General features: G+C 35.4%; 1 protein-coding gene and 1 non-coding gene across 2 annotated transcripts in view; one reads left to right on the top strand and one right to left on the bottom strand.

The window, feature by feature from the left end:
- The window catches only part of LOC132343034 (low-density lipoprotein receptor-related protein 1B-like), a 1281806-nt gene that overhangs the window by 23700 nt on the left and 1231678 nt on the right, over nucleotides 1–26428 (bottom strand). Inside the window, exon 11 of the mRNA XM_059878471.1 lies at nucleotides 21695–21931. Coding sequence (XP_059734454.1) covers nucleotides 21695–21931 — 237 coding nt within the window. The remainder of the gene's footprint in view (nucleotides 1–21694; nucleotides 21932–26428) is intronic.
- TRNAC-GCA (transfer RNA cysteine (anticodon GCA)) lies at nucleotides 13523–13594 on the top strand. Its single transcript has one exon. It is a non-coding gene; the product is annotated as a tRNA-Cys (tRNA).

The following is a 26428-nucleotide window of genomic DNA, read 5'->3' as shown; positions in this document are numbered from 1 at the left end:
TAAACAGATACCATAGGCAAGTTTGCTATTGCAAATCTAGGAAGCAAACAAGACTTCTGTCAAAAATAAAATATCTTAGGGTTATGCTTTCCCTCTTTTAGTCATCTATGAAACCTGTGCTTTCAAGATATTTTTCAATATATTTTTAGAAAATATTATCTGTTTTGTTCGCTGGTAAATTTCCAGAACTTAGAATATTACTCATATATAAAATGATCTCAATAAATATTGTTTGAGCACATAAGTGAATGACTCACAAATACCTCATGAATAACTCTAACTTTCCTCTGAATGACACACCACAATGCCTTCTGGAAGGAAATGGCAACCCACTCCAGTACTCTTGCCTGGAAAATCCCATGGACTGAGGAGCCTGGTAGGCTACAGTCCATGGGGTCGCAAAGAGTCGGACACAACTGAGCGACTTCACTTCACCTCAACCCTTTTATAAGCTGTATGATCTAAGCTTCTGCACTGGATGATACTACTTTCAGCAAATCGTTGTCCTGTTCTGGAGAAAACATAGACTTTGTGTTAGAGAGAAATCCACTTTTCTGCTTCCTTTCATTTCAGTCTTGAAAAGAATTTTTATAATAAGACTACCTGGATAATGAGAATATTTCTACTTAAAAAATATTATGGATGAAAAAGTCAATAAGAAGTAGTTTCCTTTTTTTTTTTTTGCATTTTTGCATTTTCTAAATCCTTCTCTTTTAAGGCCAAATTAACTTTTTGTCTGTTACACATATCTTTTCTTATTATTCCTGTGAAATTCATCGGTCCTCTAAAATCTCTTAGAACTATATCTGTGTCCCATTCTTGATACTTTCCACCTATTGCCTTGTTAAGTTTCTTAAAGTATGGACAAGCCAACATTTCCAATTGCCTCTAGGGAACAGGAGACAGGATACAAGTATCATTTATGCTTGAAACCCCTAGTAGAGATCAATACTAAAGGCTTGGTAAATATTTGTAAAATTTAAAAAAATGAATAAATTAAGCACTACAAATCCAAGGGATGGAAAAAATAACAGGGGGGTGGGAATGTGTGTTTGATTAGCTTATTTACTCCAGAATATCAGTGAAGAATACTCTGTTTCAATATGATTATCATTCCTGTATTTCCATACAGTACCAAATACCTAGAAGAAAAATTAAATTCTTAGTTTAACCACTAGATCCTTTCAAATACTCAAATATGTGGAACCATAAAAAAAATTTTGTTTTTCATAGGTACCACCTACAAATAACTGAATCAGAGAGAAAAATCACACATATGAACTTACACAGACTTTCATATAGAGACATATGTCTTAATTAGGCTAAATATATATCACACCCCATGGTTTGACATATGCCACCAGTATTCTCAGGAGCTTTAAAAGTAAAATTTGGGAAGTGTTTCTCTTTTAGTAAATACCCTGGATGATGAAAATATTACTACTTAAAAAGTGCTATGTGATGAAAAGGTCAATAAGAAGTAAATAGTTTCCATTCTTTTTTTTCCTCATAAGGGATGTATTTTTGTTATTTTCATCATCACCAAGCCCATGCTGTTTTTATCATTTTTGCTTAGTTGCTTAAGTTGTGTCCAACTCTTTTGCGACCCCAAGGACTTTAGCCTACCTGGCTTCCCCATCCTTGGATTCCCCAGGCAAGAATACTGGAGTGAATGATTTCTATTCTTGATATTCTAAAGTTGAATGTACTAGTGAATTTGGAATGCCAGTAATGCACAGATAGGTCAATTTTATTCAATAAAGAGTAATTTGTATTCTGCTACTACAGGGCAACAGCTCTTAATTCAAAGAGTAAAGGGAAAGTAAACAAAAACAGACAGAAAACAGAGTAAGGGGAAAAATTTTTCTGAGATAAGATAGAAAATTGAGTATCACTTTAATAGCAAATTATCTAATATTCCAAGAGCGATCTCAAAGAGTTGTTTAATAAGAAATAGATTTGTCTTCCCATAATTAAGGTGCTTATAGTTTGAAACTAGGCATTTGATAAATATTATATCTTTCTAGGTTTTTGATTATTTTTTTCTAAAGAATGTATAGTAATTGTAATAATCATATTTATCTCATCTGGTTTACCATCCGCAGTATCCTGACAACTATTAGGAAAGTTGCTTCTTATCCATGTATTTAAACACTCAAATTAATCTGAACTTCACAGTTTTCTAGAACATAATTATTATAGAAATTATTTTTAAAATGATTTTGCATTTATTATCTAGCATTTAGAACATATTGGTCTTCCCAAGTGGCTCAGTGGTAAAGAATCTGCCTGCCAAGCAGGAAACGTGGGTTCGATCCTGGATCAGAAAGATCCCTTGTAGTAGGAAATGTCAACGCACTCCAGTATTGATTCGATAACTTCTTAAAATTGTTTAAAGCGCTATGAAACAAAATTTATTTTTTCCTTTTCCACATTTTAAGTTTATAATAATACAGTAGTCTTATAGTGAAGTGTTCTATAAGACTTGCCAAAATATTTAAGTCTGTGTAAGTTACAAAAATTTGGTCCTGAAGCTATTAGTTTTAACAGTTAATTAAGTCATGAATGACAGTTTGTGATAGATGCTTGTGAAAATATAAGAGGCAAAGATGCAGCACAAATATCCTACAAAAAGAAACCCTTTTTGTTTTAGAAAATAGCTCTGATGAAAACATAGATGGGAGAAATGTAATGCTATGAATATTTGGGCAAAGGCCTTAGCGGGCAAAAAAGAAACTAAAGTAGTATTCATAAAAGAGGTAAATTTGAAGAAATACTTATATTAATGTGACCAAAAGTGATCATAGTTTCACCAACTGCATTAAACCTCCCTTTTAATATGTTTACCAATAATTGCATTTCTTTGTTTGTAATATCTGTTTTCTTTTAAATTCTTACTTCAATAGGATATAAATTTATTTCATGTTGTAAGTATTTTCAGAGGACAGATGCCAGTATAATCATTGAAGTGGCCCTCCTGAGATAAACACTATAAAAACAGTTTATTAACTTTACCAAATATTTAATATATTTATAAAAAATGAATTGTCTTGCCAGAAAAAAAATATTGTTTTCCTCATTTTATCAGTTTGTCTGGAGTTCTGTTTATATCTGTATTTATAGCTTACCTTATGAACGTTTTAATTTAAATATGGTTGACATACAATATTATATTAGTTTCAAGTATACAATATAGTGATTTGATATTTACATACATTAAAAATATATCATCATAAATTTAGTAATCATCTATTCCAAAAGGTATTAGGATATTATTAAACATATTCCTTATGATGTTTATAACAGCTCCATGACTTGCTTTTTATAAATGTAAGTTTGTACTTTTCAAGTCTCTTTACACATTTCAGTTCAGTTCAGTTCAGTTGCTCAGTCGTTTCTGACTCTTTGCAACCCCATGAATCACAGCACGCCAGGCCTCCCTGTCCATCACCAACTCCAGGAGTTCACTCAGACTCACGTCCATCGAGTCAGTGATGCCATCCAGCCATCTCATCCTCTGTTGTCCCCTTCTCCTCTTGCCCCCAATCCCTCCCAGCATCAGAGTCTTTTCCAATGAGTCAACTCTTCGCATGAGGTGGCCAAAGTACTGGAGTTTCAGCTTTAGCATCATTCCTTCCAAAGAAATCCCAGGGCTGATCTTCAGAATGGACTGGTTGGATCTCCTTTCAACCAAGGGACTCTCAAGCGTCTTCTCCAACACCACAGTTCAAAAGCATCAATTCTTCGGCGCTCAGCCTTCTTCACGGTCCAACTCTCACATCCATACATGACCACAGGAAAAACCATAGCCTTGACTAGATGGACCTTTGTTGGCAAAGTAATGTCTCTGCTTTTGAATATGCTATCTAGGTTGGTCATAACTTTCCTTCCAAGGAGTAAGTGTCTTTTAATTTCATGGCTGCAGTCACCATCTGCAGTGATTTTGGAGCCCCCAAAAAATAAAGTCTGACACTGTTTCCACGGTATCCCCATCTATTTCCCATGAAGTGGTGGGACCAGGTGCCATGATCTTCGTTTTCTGAATGTTGAGCTTTAAGCCAACTTTTTCACTCTCCATTACTCCTCCCAAATACATCTATCCCCTCTGGCAATCACATGTTTATTCTGTGTATCTATAAATTTTTGTTCATTTGTTTTGTTTTATGTTTGTGCATTTGGCTTTTTGTCTGTTTAGACTCTATATACAAGTGAAATCCTATAGTATTTGTAATTCTTTGACATCTCACTTAGCATAATTCCTTTAAGATCCATTCAGTTCAGTTCAGTTCAGTCACTCAGTCCTGTCCGAATCTTTGTGACCCCATGAATCTCAGCATGCCAGGCCCCCCTGTCCATCACCAACTCCCGGAGTCTACCCAAACCCATGTCCTTCGAGTTGGTGATCGCATCCAACCATCTCATCCTCTTTCATCCCCTTCTCCTCCTGCCCTCAATCTTTCCCAGCATCACGGTCTTTTCAAATGAGTCAGTTCTTTGCATCAGGGGGCCAAAGTATTGGAGTTTCAGCTTCATCAGTCCTTTCAATGAACACCCAGGACTGAATCCTTTAGGATGGACTGTTTGGACCTCATTGCACTCCAAGGGACTCTCAAGAGTCTTCTCCACAACCACAGCTCATAAGCATCAATTCTTTGGTGCTCAGCTTTCTTTATAGCCCAACTCTCACATCCATACATGACCACTGGAAAAACCATAGCCTTGACTAGATGGACATTTGTTGGCAAAGTAATGTTTCTGCTTTTTAATATGCTGTCTAGGTTGGTTATAACTTTCCTTCCAAGGAGTAAGCGTCTTTTAATTTCATGGCTCACCATCTGCAGTGATTTTGGAGCCCCCCCAAATTAAAGTCAGCCATTGTTTTCACTGTTTACCCATCTATTTGCCATGAAGTGATGGGACCAGATGCCATGGTCTTAGTTTTCTGAATGTTGAGCTTTAAGCCAACTTTTCACTCTCCTCTTTCACTTTCATCAAGAGGCTCTTTAGTTCTTCTTCACTTTCTGCCATAAGGGTGGTGTGTTCTGCATATCTGAGGTTATTGATATTTCTCCTGGCAATCTTGATTCCAGCTTGTGTTTCCTCCAGCCCAGCGTTTCTCATGATGTATGCTGCATATAAGTTAAATAAGCAGGGTGACAATATACAGCCTTGACGTACTCCTTTTTCTATTTGGAATCAGTGTGTTGTTCCATGTCCAATTCTAACTGTTGCTTCCTGACCTGTGTACAGGTTTCCCAAGAGGCAGGACAGGTGGTCTGATATTCCCATCTCTTTCAGAATTTTCCACAGTTTATTGTGATCCACATAGTTAAATGCTTTGGTATAGTCAACAAAGTAGAAATATATGTTTTTCTGGAACTCTCTTGCTTTTTCGATGATCCAGCGGATGTTGGCTATTTGGTCTCTGGTTCCTCTGCCTTTTCTAAAACCAGCTTGAACATCAGCAAGTTCACGGTTCACATATTGCTGAAGCCTGGCTTGGAGTATTTTAAGCATTACTTTACTAGCGTGTGAGATGAGTACAATTGTGTGGTAGTTTGAGCATTCTTTGGCATTGCCTTTCTTTGGGATTGGAATGAAAACTGACCTTTTCCAGTCCCGTGGCCACTGCCAAGTTTTCCAAATTTGCTGGCATATTGAATGCAGCACTTTCACAGCATCATCTTTCAGGATTTGAAATAGCTCAACTGGAATTCCATCACCTCCACTAGCTTTGTTCGTAGTGATGCTTCCTAAGGCCCACTTGACTTCACATTCCAGGATGTCTGGCTCTAGGTGAGTGATCACACCATCGTGATTATCTGGGTCATGAAAATCTTTTGTACAGTTCTTCTGTGTATTCTTGCCACCTCTTCTTAATATCTTCTGCTTCTGTTAGGTCCATACCATTTCTGTCCTTTATTGTGCCCATCTTTGCATGAAATGTTCCCTTGGTATCTCTAATTGTCTCGAGGAGATCGCTAGTGTTTCCCATTCTGTTGTTTTCCTCTATTTCTTTGCATTGATCGCTGAGGAAGGCTTTCTTGTCTCTCCTTGCTATTTTTTGGAACTCTGCATTCAAATGGGTATATCTTTCCTTTTCTCCTTTGCTTTTTTCTTCCCTTCTTTTAATGGCTATTTTTAAGGCCTCCTGAGACAGCCATTTTGCCTATTTGCATTTCATTTTCTTATGGATGGTATTGATTCCTGTCTCCTGTGCAATGTCATGTACCTCCATCCATAGTTCATCAGGCAATCTGTCTATCAGATCTAGTCCCTTAAATCGATTTCTCACTTCCACTGTATAATCATAAGGGATTTTATTTAGGTCCTACCTGAATGGTCTAGTGGTTTTATCCACTGTCTTCAATTTCCGTCTGAATTTGGCAATAAGGAGTTCATGATCTAAGCCACAGTCAGCTTCCAGTCTTATTTTTGCTGACTGTATAGAGCTTCTCCATCTTTGGCTGCAAAGAATATAATCAATCTGATTTTGGTGTTGACCATCTGGTGATGTCCATGTGTAGAGTCTTCTCTTGTGTTGTTGGAAGAGAGTGTTTGCTATGACCAGTGTGTTCTCTTGGCAGAGCTCTATTAACCTTTGCCCTGCTTCATTCTGTACTCCAAAGCCAAATTTGCCTGTTACTCCAGGTGTTTCTTGACTTCCTACATTTGCTTTCCAGTTCCCTATAATGAAAAGGACATCTTTTTTGGGTGTTAGTTCTAGAAGCTCTTGTAGGTCTTCATAGAACTGTTCAACTTCAGCTTCTTAAATGTTTCTGATTGGGGGATAGACTTGGATTATCATGATATTGAATGGTTTGCCTTGGAAACAAACAGAGATCGTTCTGTCATTTTTGAGATTTCATCCAAGTATGGCATTTTGGACTCTTTTGTTGACTATGATGGCTACTCCATTTCTTCTAAGGGATTCCTGCCCACAGTAGTAGATATAATGGTCATCTGAGTTAAATTCACATATTCCAGTCCATCTTAGTTCACTGATTCCTAGAATGTCGATCTTCAGTCTTGTCATCTCTTGTTTGACCACTTCCAATTTGCCTTGATTCATGGACCTAACATTCCAGGTTCCTATGCAAGAACCATTCATGTTCTTTCAAATGGCAAAATTTCACTCATCTTCATGGCTGAGTAATAGTCCATTGTGTGTGCACAGTACTATCTGTCAACCCATGTTACTCAGTGTTGCTCATATGATTAAATTTCATTAATTTTTATGGACGAATAATATTCCATTATGTGCATATGTACATCCCATAATTTTTATCCACTCATTTATCTTTGGACACTTGCTCCCATGTCTCAGCTACTATAAATAATGTTCCAATGAACATTGTAGTGCTTATGTCTTTTTGAATTAGTGCTTTTATTTCTTGTGTGCTGTGCTTAGTTGCACAGTCATGTTTGACTCTTTGCGACCCCACAGACTGTAGCTTGCCAGCATCTTCTGTCCATGGTGACTCTCGAGGCAAAAATATTGAAGTGGGTTGCCATGCCCTTCTCAAGGGAAACCCAGGTTTCCTGCATTGCAGGCAGATTCTATACCATCTGAGCCATCAGGGAAGCCCTTATTTCTGGTAAATATCCAGAAATAAAATTGCTAGATCTATAGTACTTCTATTTTTAATATTTTAAATAAGCTCCATATTGTCTTCCATAGGGGTTATACCAGTTTCTGTTTCAACTAACAAAGTATGAAGGTTCCTTTCTTCTACATTCTTGCAGTCACTCTCTTATCTTTTTGATGATAGCCATTCTGACAGGTATACAATGGTTTTTAGTGAGCTTGATTTGCATCTAACTGATTAGAGCTGTTGAACACATGTCCACGTGTCTGTTGGCTGTCTCTTTTGGAAATATGTCTATTGAGATTCTCTGCCAGTTTTTAATAGAACTTCTTATGTTGAGTTCTATAAGTTCTTTATAAATTTTGATTATTAACTCCTTACCAAATATATTGTTTTCAGATACCTTCTCCCATTCATTAGGATGCTTTTCCATTTTGTTGATGAGTTTCTTCACTGTGTAAAGTTATTTTTAGTTGGAACTTCTTTCTCAAGATTGCCTTGCTAACTGAGAGGTTTTGTGGTACTTTAAAAAAAAAAAGTTAGAATTATATGTTCTAGTGCTGTGAAAAATAGCATTGGTATTTTGATAGGGATCATACTGACTATATATTTGAAGTTTGCACCTACAATATTTTAGGTTATGATTGTTCATAGTCTAGTCAATGTGGTCCCATATGAATTCTAGATAAGAAATTCCCATCAACTCTGATCAATGATGATATACTCTTCAATTTTGCAGTGCTGGTATCAATTTACTCTGTTAAAAAAAGCATTTTTCAGTGATTTTTTTTTTTTTTTGTGGACAAAGAGGGCAAAGTTAGGGCGAACTGTTTGCTTAATCCTATGTTTAATCCTTCACCCCATTTATAATTTGACAGATGCATTCAAACTGAATGAAAACTCTTTCAGAATGACAGCTACATTTTCAGTAAACACCTCAACTACTGTCTGAAATCTTTAGCAATTAAATGTTTTATATAGGTATAAGACTAGAAATATTAGCAATAAATAATAATCATATTTTGAGATAACCCTTAATCACATCATCCTTCACCATCTCTTTAATAATAACATATTTTTTCTGATAATATAATGCATTAATCAATTTTCCTTTTCACAAAGTGAAAACATCCATCACTACTTTCAATAATTTTTTAGTTAAAATGTAATACAAAATGAGTTTATCAAAAGTAGAATACATGTAAATCTTTTTGCCTCAAGTGAAATGCCTTTATGGGTAAACTGTGGATGTTTAAAAGCATCACAAGGGATTCATATGTATCCATAGTAGAACTCAGATACTTTTAAAAATTGATTCTAATGCTAAGGTGAAGGAAGAAAAAGCAGTTTTAAAAATATTTCAACCTCATTCTTCAAATTCTCATTTTTATTAAGGACTTATAGACTTGCAGAATTAGGTTCCACTTTGGATGCTGAAAGCCATAAAAGAATATTGAAACACAAAACAATAAAAGAAAGACCAATAATCCACAAAATTACAATTTTTGTTGAGTCCAAATAAAAGCTGGGATTCCAAGGAAACATGAAAAGAAATCCAGAATGGCAGTCCTCTTCCAGCAAAAACAAGGCACATGAATGATACCTTTTCCATAATATAAGGAGGAAGAGGTAACTGCCATAAAAATAGTATTTTTAAAAAGCTAAAATGGTAAAAATTTTTAAAACCAAGTGTGAATTAATGTGAGAGTTAAGAATTATTGGGAAAGCTTTATACAATAGACTCCTGTCACTGAGTTCACAAAAGAAAAACTGAAGGCACAGTAAGAGAACTGAGAGGGAACCCTGTGTGTCTCACACACATAAAACCCAACCTGTTCGCTAGACTTTCCTCTCATACAAAGGAAATCCCCTAAACCACTGGGGAAGGGGAAGCAGACTGTCTCATTCCTAGAAGCAAGATAAAGGTCCTCTGCCTGTGAGGGGGGAATAGGAAGAAAAAGTCATCTGCCCCTAGAAAAAGGGCAGGAAAACTTCCCTTCACCAAAAGTAAGGTGAACCGCAGAGAGAAACTGTCATCGAGGGAGGAGTAGAAGCCAAATCCATGTGACTCAGAGAGTAGAGTAAGAAATACCCTTGGTCCCACCATGAGTTTGTTACTTGAAATAAGCAACATTAGCCCAGCACTTTGAGAAGGTAAGAAATTACTACCGACAATCCAAAACAAAGGTAAGGTGACACTCAGGGAAATGTTGGAGCAAAGCTATTTGCCTCTAGAGGGTGTACAGTAAAGCTACTTGGACCCAGAATTCTGGACTGATTTAAACAAAGAAACAAACAAAACAAAAATAACACAGAAATTTGTCACTCTGTGGTAAGGAGCAAAAGATTATCTCCTACCCAAGACTTCTTATGGTTTTATGGCAGATACTGACTGACAAGGGAGGAGATGCATTGAAGGTTCCATCTCCAGAGCTCAGAACCACAGAATCTAAGACCACAGGCCAGACCAAGAGAATGGAGGATCCCTCTTCCACCCACCATGAGTCTTCCACTTAAAAACAGATCATGATAGTCTACCATCAAAAAGAGGGCAAGAGTGTGGAGAGAGACCCCTCAATGAAGCAGCTATGCAAGCAGTACTGAAAGCTGAAGAATGAGCAGGCACAATCTAGGGTGCACACTAAGTACAAGGTAGTATCAACTCATTGCTAAAAGAATCTGAAAGGTTTGGTTTTCCAAAGGTAACTATAATAAGAACAACATCCAAACGCAGCCCAGTGACTGAACAGACTGATCAAACTTTCACACTAATACACTGACAGAGAGATATACTTAATGCTCCTGGATAATTTTACTTATTTAAGTCTCTAAGGTTTCCCTACATATACTATTTGAAATTCAAAGAATAATTATGAGACAGACAGAAAGCAAGAGAAGACAAACAACCGATTGAGATAAACTGGTCAAGCAAAGAGGCAAAGCTGTAAATAGAATCAGACCTTAAGATGACCTTGATATGGAGACCTTCAGATTTAGACAATGAGTTATCAACATACACCTATCAGAGTGACTCAAATGGAAAAAAAAAATAAAAAGACAGATAATATCATGTGCTGGAGAGAAGGCAGAACAACTGGAACTCTCCTCCCTTGCTGTTGAGAAAGCAAAATGACCCCGCAACTTTGAAAAACATTTTGAACAGATTAAAGAGCTTGACAGTTTCTTATAAAGTTATACATACCATTCTTGTATTAGCATGCAATTCACTTTCAGAAAACACATGTCCATACAATGTACTGTACACAAATGCTTGTAATAGCTTTCTTCAAAACTGACCAGACTTGAAACAAGCCAATTGAAAATTAACTTGGAAAAGAATAAAAGTTTTGTGGTGCATCCATTCAGTAAAATACAACCCTACGTGAAAAGAGTGTATGTCTGATACACTCACCAACATGACAAAAATAAATAAATAAATAAATAACTTAAAAACATTATCTAAGTGAACCAAACTCAAAGGCTATACATTTTATGATTATAGCTTTGACATTTCAGAAAAAGTAAACTACAGAAAAATAAAACAAGTCAGAATAGAAATCAGATTCAGTGGTTGTAAGAAACTAAGGGAACTTTCTTGGGGGATGGGACTATTTCAACTTGACTCCGGTGGTGGTTACTCAACTGATACATTGAACTCTTTACCTAAAAAAGGTGAATTTTGCCATTTATAAATTATGTTGTAATGAACCTGATTTTTAAAATACAGGAGTTTATCAGAAGAAAACTATAAGTGTTTACAGTCAAATTTGCAGCCATTTTTGGACCTAACAAATTACCAGTTAATTCAGCATCTGGTTAATAAAAAAGACATTAAAAAATGGGTAAAGAGTTTTGTCTACATGATACCAGATAACAACTATTATTATATGGACATGTGTTTTCTTTTCTGAAGTGAACATGCCAATACAAGAATTGTATGTATAACTTTATAAGAACCTGTCAAACTCCTCAAAATCTGTTCAAAATGCTTTTCAAAGTTGCAGGGTCATTTAATCCAAGATTTTTGCTTTTAAATGTATCTGGCAAAAAGGTTGCCTTAAAATCAATCTGTGACGGAACAGGTATGGGGTGTATATACTCCTGGCCAAGTACCATACGTTCCCTCAGCTAGGGCATAGTTCCCATAACTCAGTTGTTCAAATGATGTTCATGATTCACAAATCATGACTGGTATCTCCAAAAGTAACATAATTTTCTTTGGGGTGTGAGTTAAAACAGTATAAGCAATGGGACCTGATTAACATGAATTGTTGTAGGATTTGTGATGCATAGTAAATAAGCAATTTTCCCATCCATCTTGAGAGCTAGTGCCAATCTGAAACTGAACATAATTTTAATTTTTACATACAACTTTATATGTTTTGTCATTCTGAAGAATTTGTACAGAAAATTAAGTCAGATGATACTGTTCACTGAAATGCAAAAGTTTAGAAAATATGTCAAATCTGGTTTTCCTTACAATTACAAATATAGGCAAAAATGACATCTGAATTGCTACAATTTGGAGGAAAGGATAAGAAGGTGAGAGATTGCTTTCTCACCTCATGTCCAGGTATGGGACCGTCTTGAGATTCTTGAGAGATATTTGTGTGTACTTTCATGTTGTTATTTATATTTATTAATTTGTAAAGACAAATTTAAGCCTTGAAAAATCAGTTTTAAAGTTTAAAAGAATTAAAGTGATATTAAAACCTGATTTTTAAAAAAAACTAGGAGGATAAACACAAGTGAAAATACTATTTGTTGTCACCTATAAGTGAATTTTCAAAATAGTCTTACTGTTATTTTTCTTATATTTCCTTTTCAGGTGTCATTTGGACTACTGCCTAATGACTATTAGAATATCCTGCAACTTGGTTGATCACTGCTGCAGAATTAGGAATAATAGTAATTCACTGTAACATTTGTAATGGGATGTTAAAACTTTGATTAGAAGTCAAAAGGATTTAAAAAAAAACAAAGTGAGTATGAGGGGGAAAGTCCTCATATTTTACAATCAACTAGATCACAATTGTTTCCATAACTCTTAAACACCTCAACCAGATGAATGGTGTAATGCAGCAGTCCCCAACCTTATTGGGACCAGGGACTAGTTGCATGGAAGACAATTTTTCCATGGATCAGGGACGTGGGGACAGTTTCGGGATGAATTGAGCACATAACTTTTATTGTGCACTTTATTTCTGATTATTACATCAGCCCCAGCTCAGATCATCAGGTATTAGATCCCAGAGGTTGGAGACCCCTGATGTAAAGGGAGAGTTTAAGGAGATTTCTTTGGAGAGAGATGTTGCCGTTCTATTATTCTCTAGTCCCTATCCTTTAATCCCCCAAGGTGGTAGGAAAGAGAGAATGGAAGGGTGCTTTTTACTTCAACTCTTAGGGATGGGGCTTTGCCTTGGGTATGTAAGAGACCTTTGAATTCTTGTTTTTTTCCAAATGTGCAAAACTCACACCTGAGAAAGTCTCACATCTGACAAAGCTAAAGTAGACTCTGGTGGCAGAATACTTAGTGGGGGTTGATTTGTTCTATTTGAACTCCCAGATTGAGGCAGAGAGTTTACAAATCATCTGGGGGGCCAAATGTGGATCTCACAGGGGAGTGTGTTACCTTCAGGATGTTTGCAATCTGGTTGGTTACAGGGACTCAAACAATAAGAAGAAGGACAGGGACTGGCTGTTCAGGGACACAGAGTTACACGCATAGAGTTTTATGTACCTTGGCCAAGGTAAATGTAATTAGAGAGATCCAGCAGAACACCTCCAAATAGCTTGCATATGTACACGCAGACACATACACATATACATGCCCCAACAGTGACTTTTAAAGACATCACTGATTCAGAGAGAGGTCAATTTATAATATAACTAGATCACATAAGTCCTTTGCTCTCTCATCATTCCTAGGGGCTTCCCTGGTGGCTCAGACGGTAAAGCGTCTGCCTGCAATGCAGGAGACCCAGGTTCGATCCCTGGGTTGGGAAGATCCCCTGGAGAAGGAAATGGCAGCCCACTCCAGTATTCTTGCCTGGAAAATCCCATGCACAGTGGAGCCTGGTAGGCTACCATCCATGGGGTTGCAAAGAGTCAGACACGACTGAGCAACTTCACTTCACTCACTTCACCATCATTCCTAACCAATCGTACTCTCTCACCTCTTCATATCAATGCTGAGAAGTGAGTGGGCGTTGGAAACTCACTAGCAAGCTAGGAGGCATTGCAAGAAAAAGAAATGCATGGCACAGAAAGAATGAACCAAATTTACCTTTCTTTCCTTTTTTCTGGCCAGAAGACAACATGAGTGGGAAGATTTGATGATACACTGAATTTTCAGATGGTAAAGAATCTGCCTGCAATATAGGAGATCCAGATTCCATCCCTGGGTTGGAAACTCCTGGAGAAGGAAATCACAACCCACTCCAGTATTCTTGCCTGGAGAATTCCACGGACAGAGGAGCCTGGTAGGCTACAGTTAGTAAGATTGCAGAGAGTCAGAAACGACTGAGTGACTAACACTTTGCCTTTCATATATGTGTATAAGGTGGAGTGAGCGTGCTAATTACCAAACTGAGGCTGTGCATCTGACTTAACATGCGGAGAGATCTGGCTGTTGCAGAAAGGACTGGGATTTGACCAAGTTTTTCTATAGGGTAGGAATATTCACTCTACTGAATACATTTTAACAGTCAATAAAAGGCAAAAATAAAATTATGCTTTAGATAGGTTAGAGTCACATTATTTAACCTATTTGTTATATAGACAATGACTATTATCACTCCCTTAAAATCCTCTCAAAAAGACTAGTTTCAAGGGAACTTGCTCAGCCTGTATTGTGGTATTAGCTGTCACCACAATTTGAGCTAGCATATCCATTTTAGATCTCTCATAGTAAAATCTGCCAAGACTGATTCATCAAATTTTTATTTTTCATCAGAAATTTGTATTAACCTAAGCAAAAGCACAATTATAGTCAATGATTATAATACCAGTCCTAGGTTAACAGAGGATTCTCAAGTGGTTTCTGAAGTAATAAAGATTATTTAATGCTAAGAATAATTAAGCAACTAGGTTGGATGTATTTCTTTCAATTCGTGCTGAAACTTGAAATTTATTTAATGTGCAAAAAGTTGTACTGATCATAATTTTAATGCAACAGTGATATTTGTAATAATATTTCATTGGTACTTTGGAGATTATGAAGTATTTCATGTTTGATCTTTTCATAGTGGACTTCACAGAAGCTTCTAAGTCTATTCTTAGCTTGTGTGTGTGTGTGTGTGTGTGTGTGTGGTAAGCTCTTTGTCCATGCTTGTACATATGTATATATTCCTGTATTGGGTAGAAACAAAGGGAAAGCTGTTTTTTTATGTTTATAGTAACCTATTAGCCACATGGCCAATTCTATTTTTTTATGAATTAATATATTTTAGAACCTAGATTTCACATTAATGCCAACTTTTCAGGGGAAAAAAAAGGCATTTATTGGCTTAAAGTTTTTTTTTTTTCCAAATATCTCATACACTACATGAGAAACATCAATAACTATGAGAAATATATAAACTAAACATGAATTGAACCAATGTTTTCAGGACTCAAATCTCCAGCAAACTCTGGGAAAACATCTTATTGATAATCAACAAGAGTTAGTGTGTACAAACAGGCCATAACCTTGCTACTCAGCAGGACAACAATATCCATTAGATTCTCAAGAGTTGCAAATGCTTGCAAATCTCTACTTCACAGTTTTAATTAGGAAATGTCTCATGGCTGACAAATGTATTCATTATTTCCTTTAATGTTTGGTCAGAGTCTACATCTCCCAGAGTCTTTAGAGTTCTTCTTTATGAAAAAGTTGGAGTTAACGACAGAAAAATGAGACTGATATTCACCTGCAATCTAATAGCAGATGATAAAGGCTTGTTCTTAATTTTAAAGTGTTTTGCAAGGCATAATGACTATGTTATGTTCAAGGGAACTTTCTAACTTTCATAATTTATTGATGATATCTCACCATGTTTATTTCATCAACTATAACACTCAATGAGACACTTGAAATTCTTAAAGATTTATATAATGGTAAAGTTCATTGGAATCCAAGAACAAATGGTGATCTCCAGAAACAAAAATTATATTCTTACTCTCAGGTAGGTGTCATTTGAAGACAGATCACATCCTATAATCTGTTTTGAGTGGCTACCCTAGTATTGGTTAGAATAGAGGCCTGGGAATATTTTTAGAGTTCTGAGGTGTGTCTTAAGTTGGTGGTTGTGTGTGTGTGTGAGTGTGTGTTTGTGTGTGTGTGTGTGTGTGTGTGTGTGTGGTGGCAGTTGTGGTAGCAGGTAAATGTTACAATGATGGAGTATCAATTAATAATTTATGGCTCAGGTATAATATCATATATTTCAATACAAATCTGGATGAACTGTTGGATTCTAAAATACTCCAGAGCAGTATGGAGACACTGGAGATGAGACTGAGTGAAGAATACAGTTTAACCCTTCAGATGCTGGACAAGCAATCACAAAAAATCACATAAATACACCCTTTGATAATTTGATTGTATGCCACAGATTTAAACACATCAACTGGAAGATGTTTTGCCAGAGAGACTGTCTCCTCTGCCTCATGGCTACATTTCTACTCCTATCAAAAAAGAAAGCCTATCTTACATGCTGCCCGAAGTTATTAACTGTTCTCTAACTTAATGGATCCTGTCTTCAGCTAAAGGAAGACTCTGAGGTGTAGAGATGTCTACTCACTCCAGATCTCAATCAAGTAGAATCTACCTTAAGAAGTATTAATATGTAAGGTCAGAATAACAAAGTGCTAAGAGCATAGGCTTTGCATTAGTTCCTGTGGCTATTATTACAAATTAACACAAACTTGGTGACCTCAAGGCTACAGTTTAATTATGGGAGCTATTGAAACTACAGTTTTTCTGTTGTAGCTGCAGGCATTAATAACTTTCAAACTCAGGAAAAAGGTTTTGAGTGGTTTTGTTTTAATATACTTTAAAGTTATGAAACAATGTGAAAGATTAGTTTAACATGCCTTCTATTTGAATATACATATCCCAGTAGAATTAACTTACATAGCTTAAAAACAAGCACTGCACTAATGGAGTATATGCAATTATAAATTGAATACTAAGTTATCATTTTCATATTTTCCCTTTCTTCTAGAAATTCTAATTTATTCTGCCATGAAAAATGAATCTTGGATAAGACACCAAGAAGATAAACATTAATTCAATCTTATAAAGAACATTTGTCTTGTTCTGTTAGAGAAAGTAATGATTATATCCATAAGAATTGTTACCAAGGCTATTGCCCTGGAATCATACCCCAGGCCCACCCTCCCAGTGCATGCATGTGTGCTAAGTCCCTTCAGTCATGTTTGACTCTTTGTGATCCCATGGACTTTAGCCCACCAGGCTCCTCTGTCCATGGGATTCTCCAGGCAAGAATACTGGAGCGGGTTGCCATGCCATCTCCCAGGGGATCTTCCCAACCCAGGGAACAAACCAATATTTCTTATATCTCCTGCATTGTCAGGCAGATTCTTTACCACTAGCTCTACCTGGGAAGCCTTCCCTCCAGAAAACTTTGCAGAAAATCACAACTAACCATACCCTCTAGTTGTTCATAGCATAGAAACAAGAGTCCCACGATAAGAAAACTGTTGCAAACTGGTTCAACTTCAAAAGTGAGACAAACGTCACCCTGCATTTCATCTTGTATTTGTAAGACCCCTGTCTGTCCATGATAATGTGAGCCACTTCCAGCCGAGAGAGACCAGAGGACCATTCAAGGATAGAAAAGAATAACACCCTAATTCCAGGAAGAACCCACCTATTCCCACAAAACCAGTACATATGCTTCCCCCTCGTTAGCCTTATCCTTAAAATCTTGCCCTAATTGTCCCCTGGGTGAGCTCAAACCTGGTACTCTGTGACAACCTAAGAGGAGTGGAATGGGGTGGGAGGTGGGAGAGAGGTACAGGAGGGAGGGGCAAGCACATACCTAAGGCTGATTCATGTTGCTGTACAGCAAAGCCCAACACAATATTGTAAAACAATTATCCTCCAATTAAAAACAATTAATTAAAAAAAAGCCTTTTGGGCAAGAAGTTGATTTGTGATTAACTTCCATTCTCTGGAAATTGAATAATGATTGTGTTGCTTCAATCTCAGCTTAAGTTTCATTTTTGACTGTGCAGATCCAAATGGGAGAAGAACACTCCCCACTGAGGCAGTGGGCTGGGTTGGGTTGAGGTTCAAGTGAGGGTTCATAAAACCTAATTCAGTTAACAGAATGACTGTAATGGACCGACTCTTTTGGTAACTGTCTGACTCTTTGCAACCCCATGAACTATACAGTCCATGGAATTCTCCAGGCCAGAATACTGGAGTCGGTATCCATTCCCTTCTCCAGGGGATCTCCAGGCCAGAATATTGTAGTGGGTACCATTCCCTTCTCCAGGGGATCTCCCCGACCCAGGGATTAAACTCAGGTCTCCCGTATTACAGGCGGATTCTTTACCATTTGAGCCGCAAGGGAAGCCCAAAGAATGACTAATCTCAATTATCTGTCCATTTCATCTATTTTTGCTTCCTGTTGATATCTTTTTATTTTTTTAGAACATTTATTATTATCTTGTTCATTTATGTGTTTATTTAATATCTATTTTTCACCACTTGGATGTAACTAAATATGAAGCTTCAAGCTATTTACTGCAGCATTCCCATCACAGGTGTTACAACACAGGTGTTCTAACAGCACCTGGTTCAGAGAAGGCAGTCAATGAATATTCATTGACCAGACAAATAAATAAATCTAGTAATTAACTAAAAGAGATCAAGAGTATAAATGCTACCAGAATTTGGCAAAAATAATGAAGAGTAAAACAAAATAAAGACTGGTAAATATTTTGTCCTTATAGAAAGTCTATATTTTTTTAATCACTAATATGTCTTCATTTCATAGATATTTTCCATAATTATTGAGATATTTGCAAATACCTCAAATGGGTAAGTTTTGCTTTCTTACTTATTTAACTATATACTGTTTTAATTCACAATATTACACTAAGACTATAAGGTATGTCACATTTAGGTAGTTTTCAATAAAATAAGATAAAAACAAAATCCAAAAAATGAATAAAGATATGTATTTTCCTTGAAGTGCTGTTTTTTTTTCCTTATATACAAAGAATCTGAGCTTGTAGAGGATATGACCAAGATGTTTACGTTTGATGTAAAATCAGCAAAATCATGAAGCCTAGTACTTTGAACTGTACAAATTTATCTAAGACTCAGAATTTCTATTAAGCTTACAAAATCATTTGTCAAACCAAGCATTAGTTCTCAGTCTTCAGGTTAGTTGGTAGACAATCTAGTTAAATGAGTGAACACATACAGAACTTAACTTTTCCGATTCCCAAGAATCACAAGTTTTCATTTGCCAAATGTAAGTTCTGTTCTGACATGCTAATCTTGTAGCATAATGTCTATTATTATTCTCCTTACTGATAAGAAATAATATAAACTAACAAAAATGATATTAAGCTATACCTTCTCTAGGATTATCAAGATGCTGAATATATATTCAGGTATGACAATCAACAAAATGCTTTTATAACCTTCCTGCTGCCAACGCAACACTGTAGACACTGTACAGAACATGCCTGGCAGTCAAACAGCTATTTGAGTTGACCTCTGCTGCTGTGGAAGAATATACAAAACCCCAATGTCACTGAGAAGATATGGTTACCAAAGTTAGAACTGTTAGCTGGAACATTCATTCATAGCACAGGAACTGACACTTTTTGAAAAGAAACCAAGAATCCTCTATATTACATTTCAGTCCCTCTTAAAAATGTCTACATCAAAATGAGAGCAATCCAAATGCTTGTACTTCGAATATGTAAGTTCATTGTCCTTCTAAAATTGTCAGGTTCCTAGTATCTGTTATTGCATTTCAGAGAAAAGTAGGCAGACAGCCTCTGCCTCGTTCAATTTAGAGTAAAAATCTTTACTCTAATCAGACACTCCTTGGGTGTTTAAGTCATGGTAAATTTATATTGCCTTAATCAGTAAACTATAAAAAAGACAAAAACAAGGATATTCTTCAGTTTAGGACTTCATTTGTCACTTGCAGAAGGTATACATTTTATCATTAAAGGTTTGGATTAAAGTGAACATGCAGTGAATGAATCATCTTCTTAGGCTGTCCCCAGTTCCTCTACAAGACAGGAGACACCACCATTCACTACCACTCATGCTGTAAATAATTTTAGTCTATTTCCCTACTTTTCTCTACTTTTTCTTTACTTTTTCTCTACTTTTCTCTTCTTCCACTATCTGATTCACTCTACTCCACTATCAGACTGATTCTCCAAAATATCTTTTCATTCACATTATTCCTTGGCTAAAAAATGATTTCCTCTTACCCCTTCAGGATTCTATCCAAACCCTTTCACCTCACCTTTAAGGCTTCTGATTTCACCACCTTTGGGATCCACAGCTGCTCTGTCATCATTACCTGTAAATTAAACCTACAGTAGTGACCTATTTAACGTTCTTCTCATCCTCTTTCTTGGGTATGTTTTTTGGTGTTTTGTTTTCTCATGGATTCCTGATGCTGAAGTATCCTCCACTTCCCTTTGACATTCTTCCTTTAAGCTCTAGGTCAAATACCACTTTCTTCAGAAAAAAGTTCTCTGAGAATCCCCACATAAAGACAACTCTGGGGCTTCCACCATGGTCCAGTGGTTAAGAATGAGCCTTGCAATTCAGGGGATGCAAGTTTGATCTTTGGTGATGGACTATGATCCCAGTTGTCAGGAAGCAGCTACCGAGTCTGCATGCCTTTGTGCCACAACCAGAGAGTCCTGTGTGCACCGCAGTGAAAGATCTCATATGTTCAACAAAGATTCCATGTGCCACAACTAAGACCAAATGTCGCCAAATTAAAAAAAAAAATATATATATATATATATATACATTAAAAAAAATCTTGAAAAAAAGTTATCTCTTACTTCCTGTGTATTCTTACTACAAAGACATTCTCCATTAATCATGCATCTCTTTGGGCCAGCTCTGAACTTGTTAAATTAAATGCTACAAAGTCTTTATATTTTGGAGATGCTTATATTATCTCCAAAGGTAGATTATGAACTCCTTGAAGACAGTAGCCATTTCTTAACATTTATTTTATCTCCTCTGATAGCTAGTACAGTGTCCTTCATATAATAAGCATATGATCAATGTCCTTAAATCAAGCAGCTTTTAAATATTTGAGAAGTAAGCAAACTGTACATGTGAGGAAACTGAAGTCCAGAATCATTAGCAACATGCCTAAAGGTAACTAGCTGTCAAAGATATAGTGTGCCTGATTATTACAGATGTTTTCTACTCATATAAAAGTTATACAATTTTGTTAATTGATTGGTTGTTCTAAACCAAAGCAATTCATGAAACTCACTGATTTTAATAAAGTATATGCATATATACTTAAATATATGCAATAACATATATATTTATAATAAAAATAGATATAAAAATTTATCTGCAGATAATTGGACATTTCAAGAGTAACTCTAAAGAACTCAATATGCAATGTCTTATAAAATAAAAAAACACTATGCAAGAATTGTGATGGCAATGGGGACACTGATATTTTTAATGCACTTTGAGCAACATGACCAATATCCTAGTAAGAACCAAGTATTAAAAGAGTCTCTGATGTCCTGTTAAATCTTATATTCTACTGTATAGCACTGTAAACATAAAAGTGTAAATCTACATTTCCCATGAAGGTGGATACATTGCTCAATTTAATTCCCATAATATTTAAAGCATAGAGGACAACTGCAATTCTATTTTACAATGAAAGCTTTAATAAGCTGGTATGTGGAAAAAAGCATTAGAAATATTAGTACTAAAGAAAATGAAATTAACAAATATTTTTAAATCAACAGTCACTTGGATTCTTCTTAAATTTAGCTTGACAGACATTAGATTTATCCTTTAAAATGCTTTGTTTGTGGGCAGTCTGAAATCTGTGTTACGCATTGTCACTTACCATCTTTCAGAATGGTTTCTCGCTCTGTGCCATCTATTTTCTGCCGGCCAATTAGGAAACTGGTGGTGTCAGCAAAGTAGATATAACTGGTTTCTGCATGAAAATCTAAAGCACGTGGGTTTACCAGATTCTCTATGGGGATCATGTATTCATCAGCTATTTTGGTATTCAAGTCCATTCCTCTAACAATTCCTGGGCGTCCTTTCCCATAAAAGAGGAACAACTCATTCTTTGGTCCTGCAGAAGAAAGATTACAAACATAAACAACTGATACTGCCTAATCTTCTTTACAATGCATAATGCCACTGTTTAATTAACTGGCTCAATTAGTGTTTTTTAAATTCAATACCAAAAATTAAACCCTAAAATATGCCAAATGTATCTTGATGTAAGAAGGCCAGCCAGCTAATTGTATTACTTTAATTCAAACAGAAATTACTTCCATGAATAGGTTATATTAAGTTAATTATTCTTCAGTCTGTAACTGTCTATGTAGCAAAAACATGATAAATAATTGATAACTTGTAAGTGTAAAATGGACATTTATGGAAACATCCAGCACATTTAATTTTACAACTCATTATAATCTATCTAACACATCTGTAGATACTAACTGTAGCATTCATTATGTTTGAAAATGTTGAAAACTTCAGAATATTTAAAACATGCCCCCTACTCAGAATTTGCATTGCAGACTAACAAGGGAAGCAAAAATAATCACACACTATCACATAACTTGCACCGAATATATTAGTTTGTATGAACATGTGATTTATTTCTTTAAGAAATGAAATCAAATGCCAGTTACAGCATCACTTCTTCTTCCATATCTTAATTAGAACTTTAGAGGTTAATGCTGTCTGCCAGTAACTGACATACAAAACAGTCTTTATCAAAAACTAAAGAAAACAAAAATCTGTGTCCTGGGTTAAAATGCCAGAATCAAGGAAGTTTTTTTCTACAGAATGAATGAACTTATTTTGACGTTTATATGAAACTACATGCAAGGCTCTCCTATTGGTAGGGCACATTATACTTAGTTTAGTTATATAATTTGAAGGGAAAATTTCATACAGAAAGGAAAACATATAAAGTTTCATTAAAACTGAAGATATATGACTATTATATTTGGATAAATATATCATAAATGTAATTCCTATTAACTTAAAGTAACTATATTATTAAAATTTGGAGAAAAAAGAAAAACAAAGTACTCATAAACATAACACCTTCAATGCAAACTATATTATCATTTTATATATGGTCTCTCTTATTTTCTTTCAAAATTAGTGTTAATGAATATGGTGCTGTGCTTAGTTGCTCAGTCATGTCTGACTCTTTGTGACCCCATGGACTCCCACCAGGATCCTCTGTCCACGGGGATTATTCACGCAAGAATATTGCAGTGGGCTGCCATGCCCTCCTCCATGGGATCTTCCCAACCCAGGGATCGAACCCAGGTCTCCCACACTGTAGGCAGATTCTTTACCATCAGAGCCACCAGGGAAGCCCATATTAAATATATAGTATATATAATTTTAATATTTAAAGAATAAAACTAAAACATATCTCATGTATCTAGCACAGATCTTAAGAATATCTCCAGGATGTTAGAATGCATGCACATGTCCCAAAATCTATTCCTTTCCATCCCAGAGACAACCAATTTCTCTGGTTATATACAATAATATGGATATTGTTTATCATGTAATTTTTAGAAGTTTTGGCACATAAGTTGTTTGTATTTCTCAACAGTAGATAGTTTGACTTTTGCATGTTTGAACTGCATGTGTGCTATGAGTTGATTTTATTATTATATACTTGATATTCATCTCTGCTTGTTATAGTTCTTATTCATTTTCATGGATATATTATATGCCTCTGTGTGACTATTTTTAATTTATCTAGCTATTTTTCTAATGCACACTAGTAAGAAGAGGATACTTTTGCATTCTGTTTTTATTACTGTTAGCATTAAAATTATATTCTATGTTGATCCATTAAGTCTTAACATTTCTTAAGTAGGGTCAGTCTAATATATGATAATTTGTCAAATCATTCCTCAGTTGGTTTTATCTTCCTATTATAATAACACTTAGATATGCAGTTTTTCAACCTGGTATTTTATATATTTTCTTAGATGATCCCTTAGTATATATTTCCAGAACTGGAATTACTGGTTGAACAATATTAACAGCCCTCTTCTTCCTCATTACTCTTACAACCACTCAGTGTTTACCTTTCTTTTTATTTTTTTAAAACAATATCATTGTACACTATTAAAAAGTAAATTCTTCTGAAAATTAACATTCCTGTGAATTTCCTACCAACATTATATGAATACTTTATTTTTTAAATGGGATCTTAAGTATGCATTTTAGCGCTTAAAAAAACTTAACAATACTTTTTTCTGTTATTAAAAGATCTTCAAAACATTCTTTTCAATGGCAGTATCATGTTAGAGAGGCAGTATCAATGGCAGTATATTGTTAGAGAGGCAATATAATATAGTCAGCTCCTTACCTATTGTAGGATATTTAGATGGTTTCTGGGGTTTTGTTATCACACATGCATTTACAATGGATTTCTTTAGTCAAAAGTAGATGCTAAAGGATGTTATCAGTTTGGTGTCTTTTGTATGTATTATCAAATGTCTTTCCAATAGTGATATCAATTTATAATATATAATATATTATATTATATTATATATAGATTTTCCAGTTCTATTAGTGATGCATAAGAACACTGGTTTCTCAATACTCATTTTTGCTAACATTTATTTCTGCTAACATATATTTATTTTTAATTGATGCATTAATTAGTAATCAGTAGACCTAATCAGTTTAATACGTGTGTACATGTACATGCATATTTTAAACAAAAATGGTAACTGTTTTCCTATTGTTTTATTCAGTTTGTTTGTTTTTTTTTTTTTTTTCAATCACTGGGTACTTTAACTTTCTTCTAATGTGTTTTCTTCTATTATAAACAATTGAAAACTAAAAATTACACTCCTCAGACACTAATATAGCCATGGCTCTAATTTTTATTTAAGTACCTAAATCCAAGTTGAATTAGTACAAGATATACTAACTTGAGTTTGGAATGTGAAAATGAGACCATATTTGGCTGCTTCTGCTGGTATTCATCTAATGGAGAAACTGAATTTTTCTACATTAATCTTCTATTGTGTATATCAAGTGGCAAGGAAAAAGGCTTCTTTTGATTGTGCTTTGTTTTGTTTGCCAGTATATTGAATTTCTGAAGCTAATAGTTATGTTGCAAACTTCTTAGTCAGTAGAACTCAGCTAAAATGGTGTTTTTGAAGTTATCATTGCCATTGGTGGCCTCCTGATGCCCTAGCTTCTGATGGTGGTAGATGTTTCAGCTTAAGCCAGGCTAATCTGTGGTGGCTATAAAAGGAAAATCCCTGAGTCAGTCTAGAAGCTGTTGCTTCAGGCACCTCAATGATTTTTTAAGTACCTATCTATTTGTGTTTGATTCTTTCTGCTTAAAATAGATATTATTGTTTCTATTCATTTAAATGTTAATTTAATTTACCATGATTGAGGGCTTCCCAGGAGCACTACTGATAAAGAATGCACCTGCCAATTCAGGAGACATAAAGGAGGCTGTTGGATTCCTGAGTTGGAAAGATCCCTTGAAGGAGGAAATGGCAACCAACTCCAGTATTCTTGCCTGGAAAATTCCATGGGCAGAGGAGCCGGGAGAGCTACAGTCCAGAGTCACAAAGAGTCGAACCTGACTGAAGCGACTTAACACGACGCAACTTTTCCACATCAGTCTTTTTCTTTCATGTATATCAAGAGGAAAGGAAGAGGGGCTTTTGGTTTGGTTTTCCCATATAACAAACATGTATATGCACACCTACACATGCATGTATATTTATATATGCATAAGTGTGCATGTTTATATTTTTGTATAACATGCCATCACTTTCCAAGTGGTGACCAGAGTGGCTTAAAGGCTGGTTACACACACACACACACATGCACACACACACACACATCTCCTATCTTGAGGCTTCGGACACAGTGTCCTCAATTATCTAGAGGACTTCGTGAACATCAGAGTTGGTGTCACTATAATATTCCTAGCATTTGCTATAAAGTTAGAAATTTTAAACAGTACAAAAATGCATATATTTTATCACAGTTAAGCCTTTTGGGTTCTTAATTTAACAGTACTTATGCTATGAATTCTAGCCACTTAGATTTAAAATTATAATAAATTTAGAGGTCTCATCTCACCATCTTTAGCAAGCCAATGGCAAGAAAGAAAGAGATGGCAGGACAGTGACCACAGAAACAGAGAACAGACAGAAAAAAAAGGTCATGATGAAAGAGAGATAAACATAAAAAAATATGGTTTTGGGAAAACATTTAAAGACTGTTAATCTCAACATGGATACCATTTCTATGAGGGATATTAATATTATATCTGATTATGAAGACCTTAATTATACTTGTGCAAAATTTAAACTTAACAAAAGTTAAGAACAATTAAATATACACTGTAAAAAGCAAACATCATAACCTTAAAAATTATGGTATTTGGGAAATAGACTGATAGTCTCGACATGGATACCATCTCTATGAGGAACATTAATACTATATCTGATTGTGAACAATTAAGAACAATGAAATTTTTTGGCATATATAAGAAATAAAACAAAGGTCTAGCTACTAGAAAGCTTTTCAACAAAATTATTAA

Source organism: Bos taurus, chromosome 2 (assembly GCF_002263795.3).
Source record: "Bos taurus isolate L1 Dominette 01449 registration number 42190680 breed Hereford chromosome 2, ARS-UCD2.0, whole genome shotgun sequence".
Lineage (NCBI taxonomy): Eukaryota > Metazoa > Chordata > Mammalia > Artiodactyla > Bovidae > Bos > Bos taurus.
This window is presented reverse-complemented; position numbering and strand designations above follow the sequence as displayed.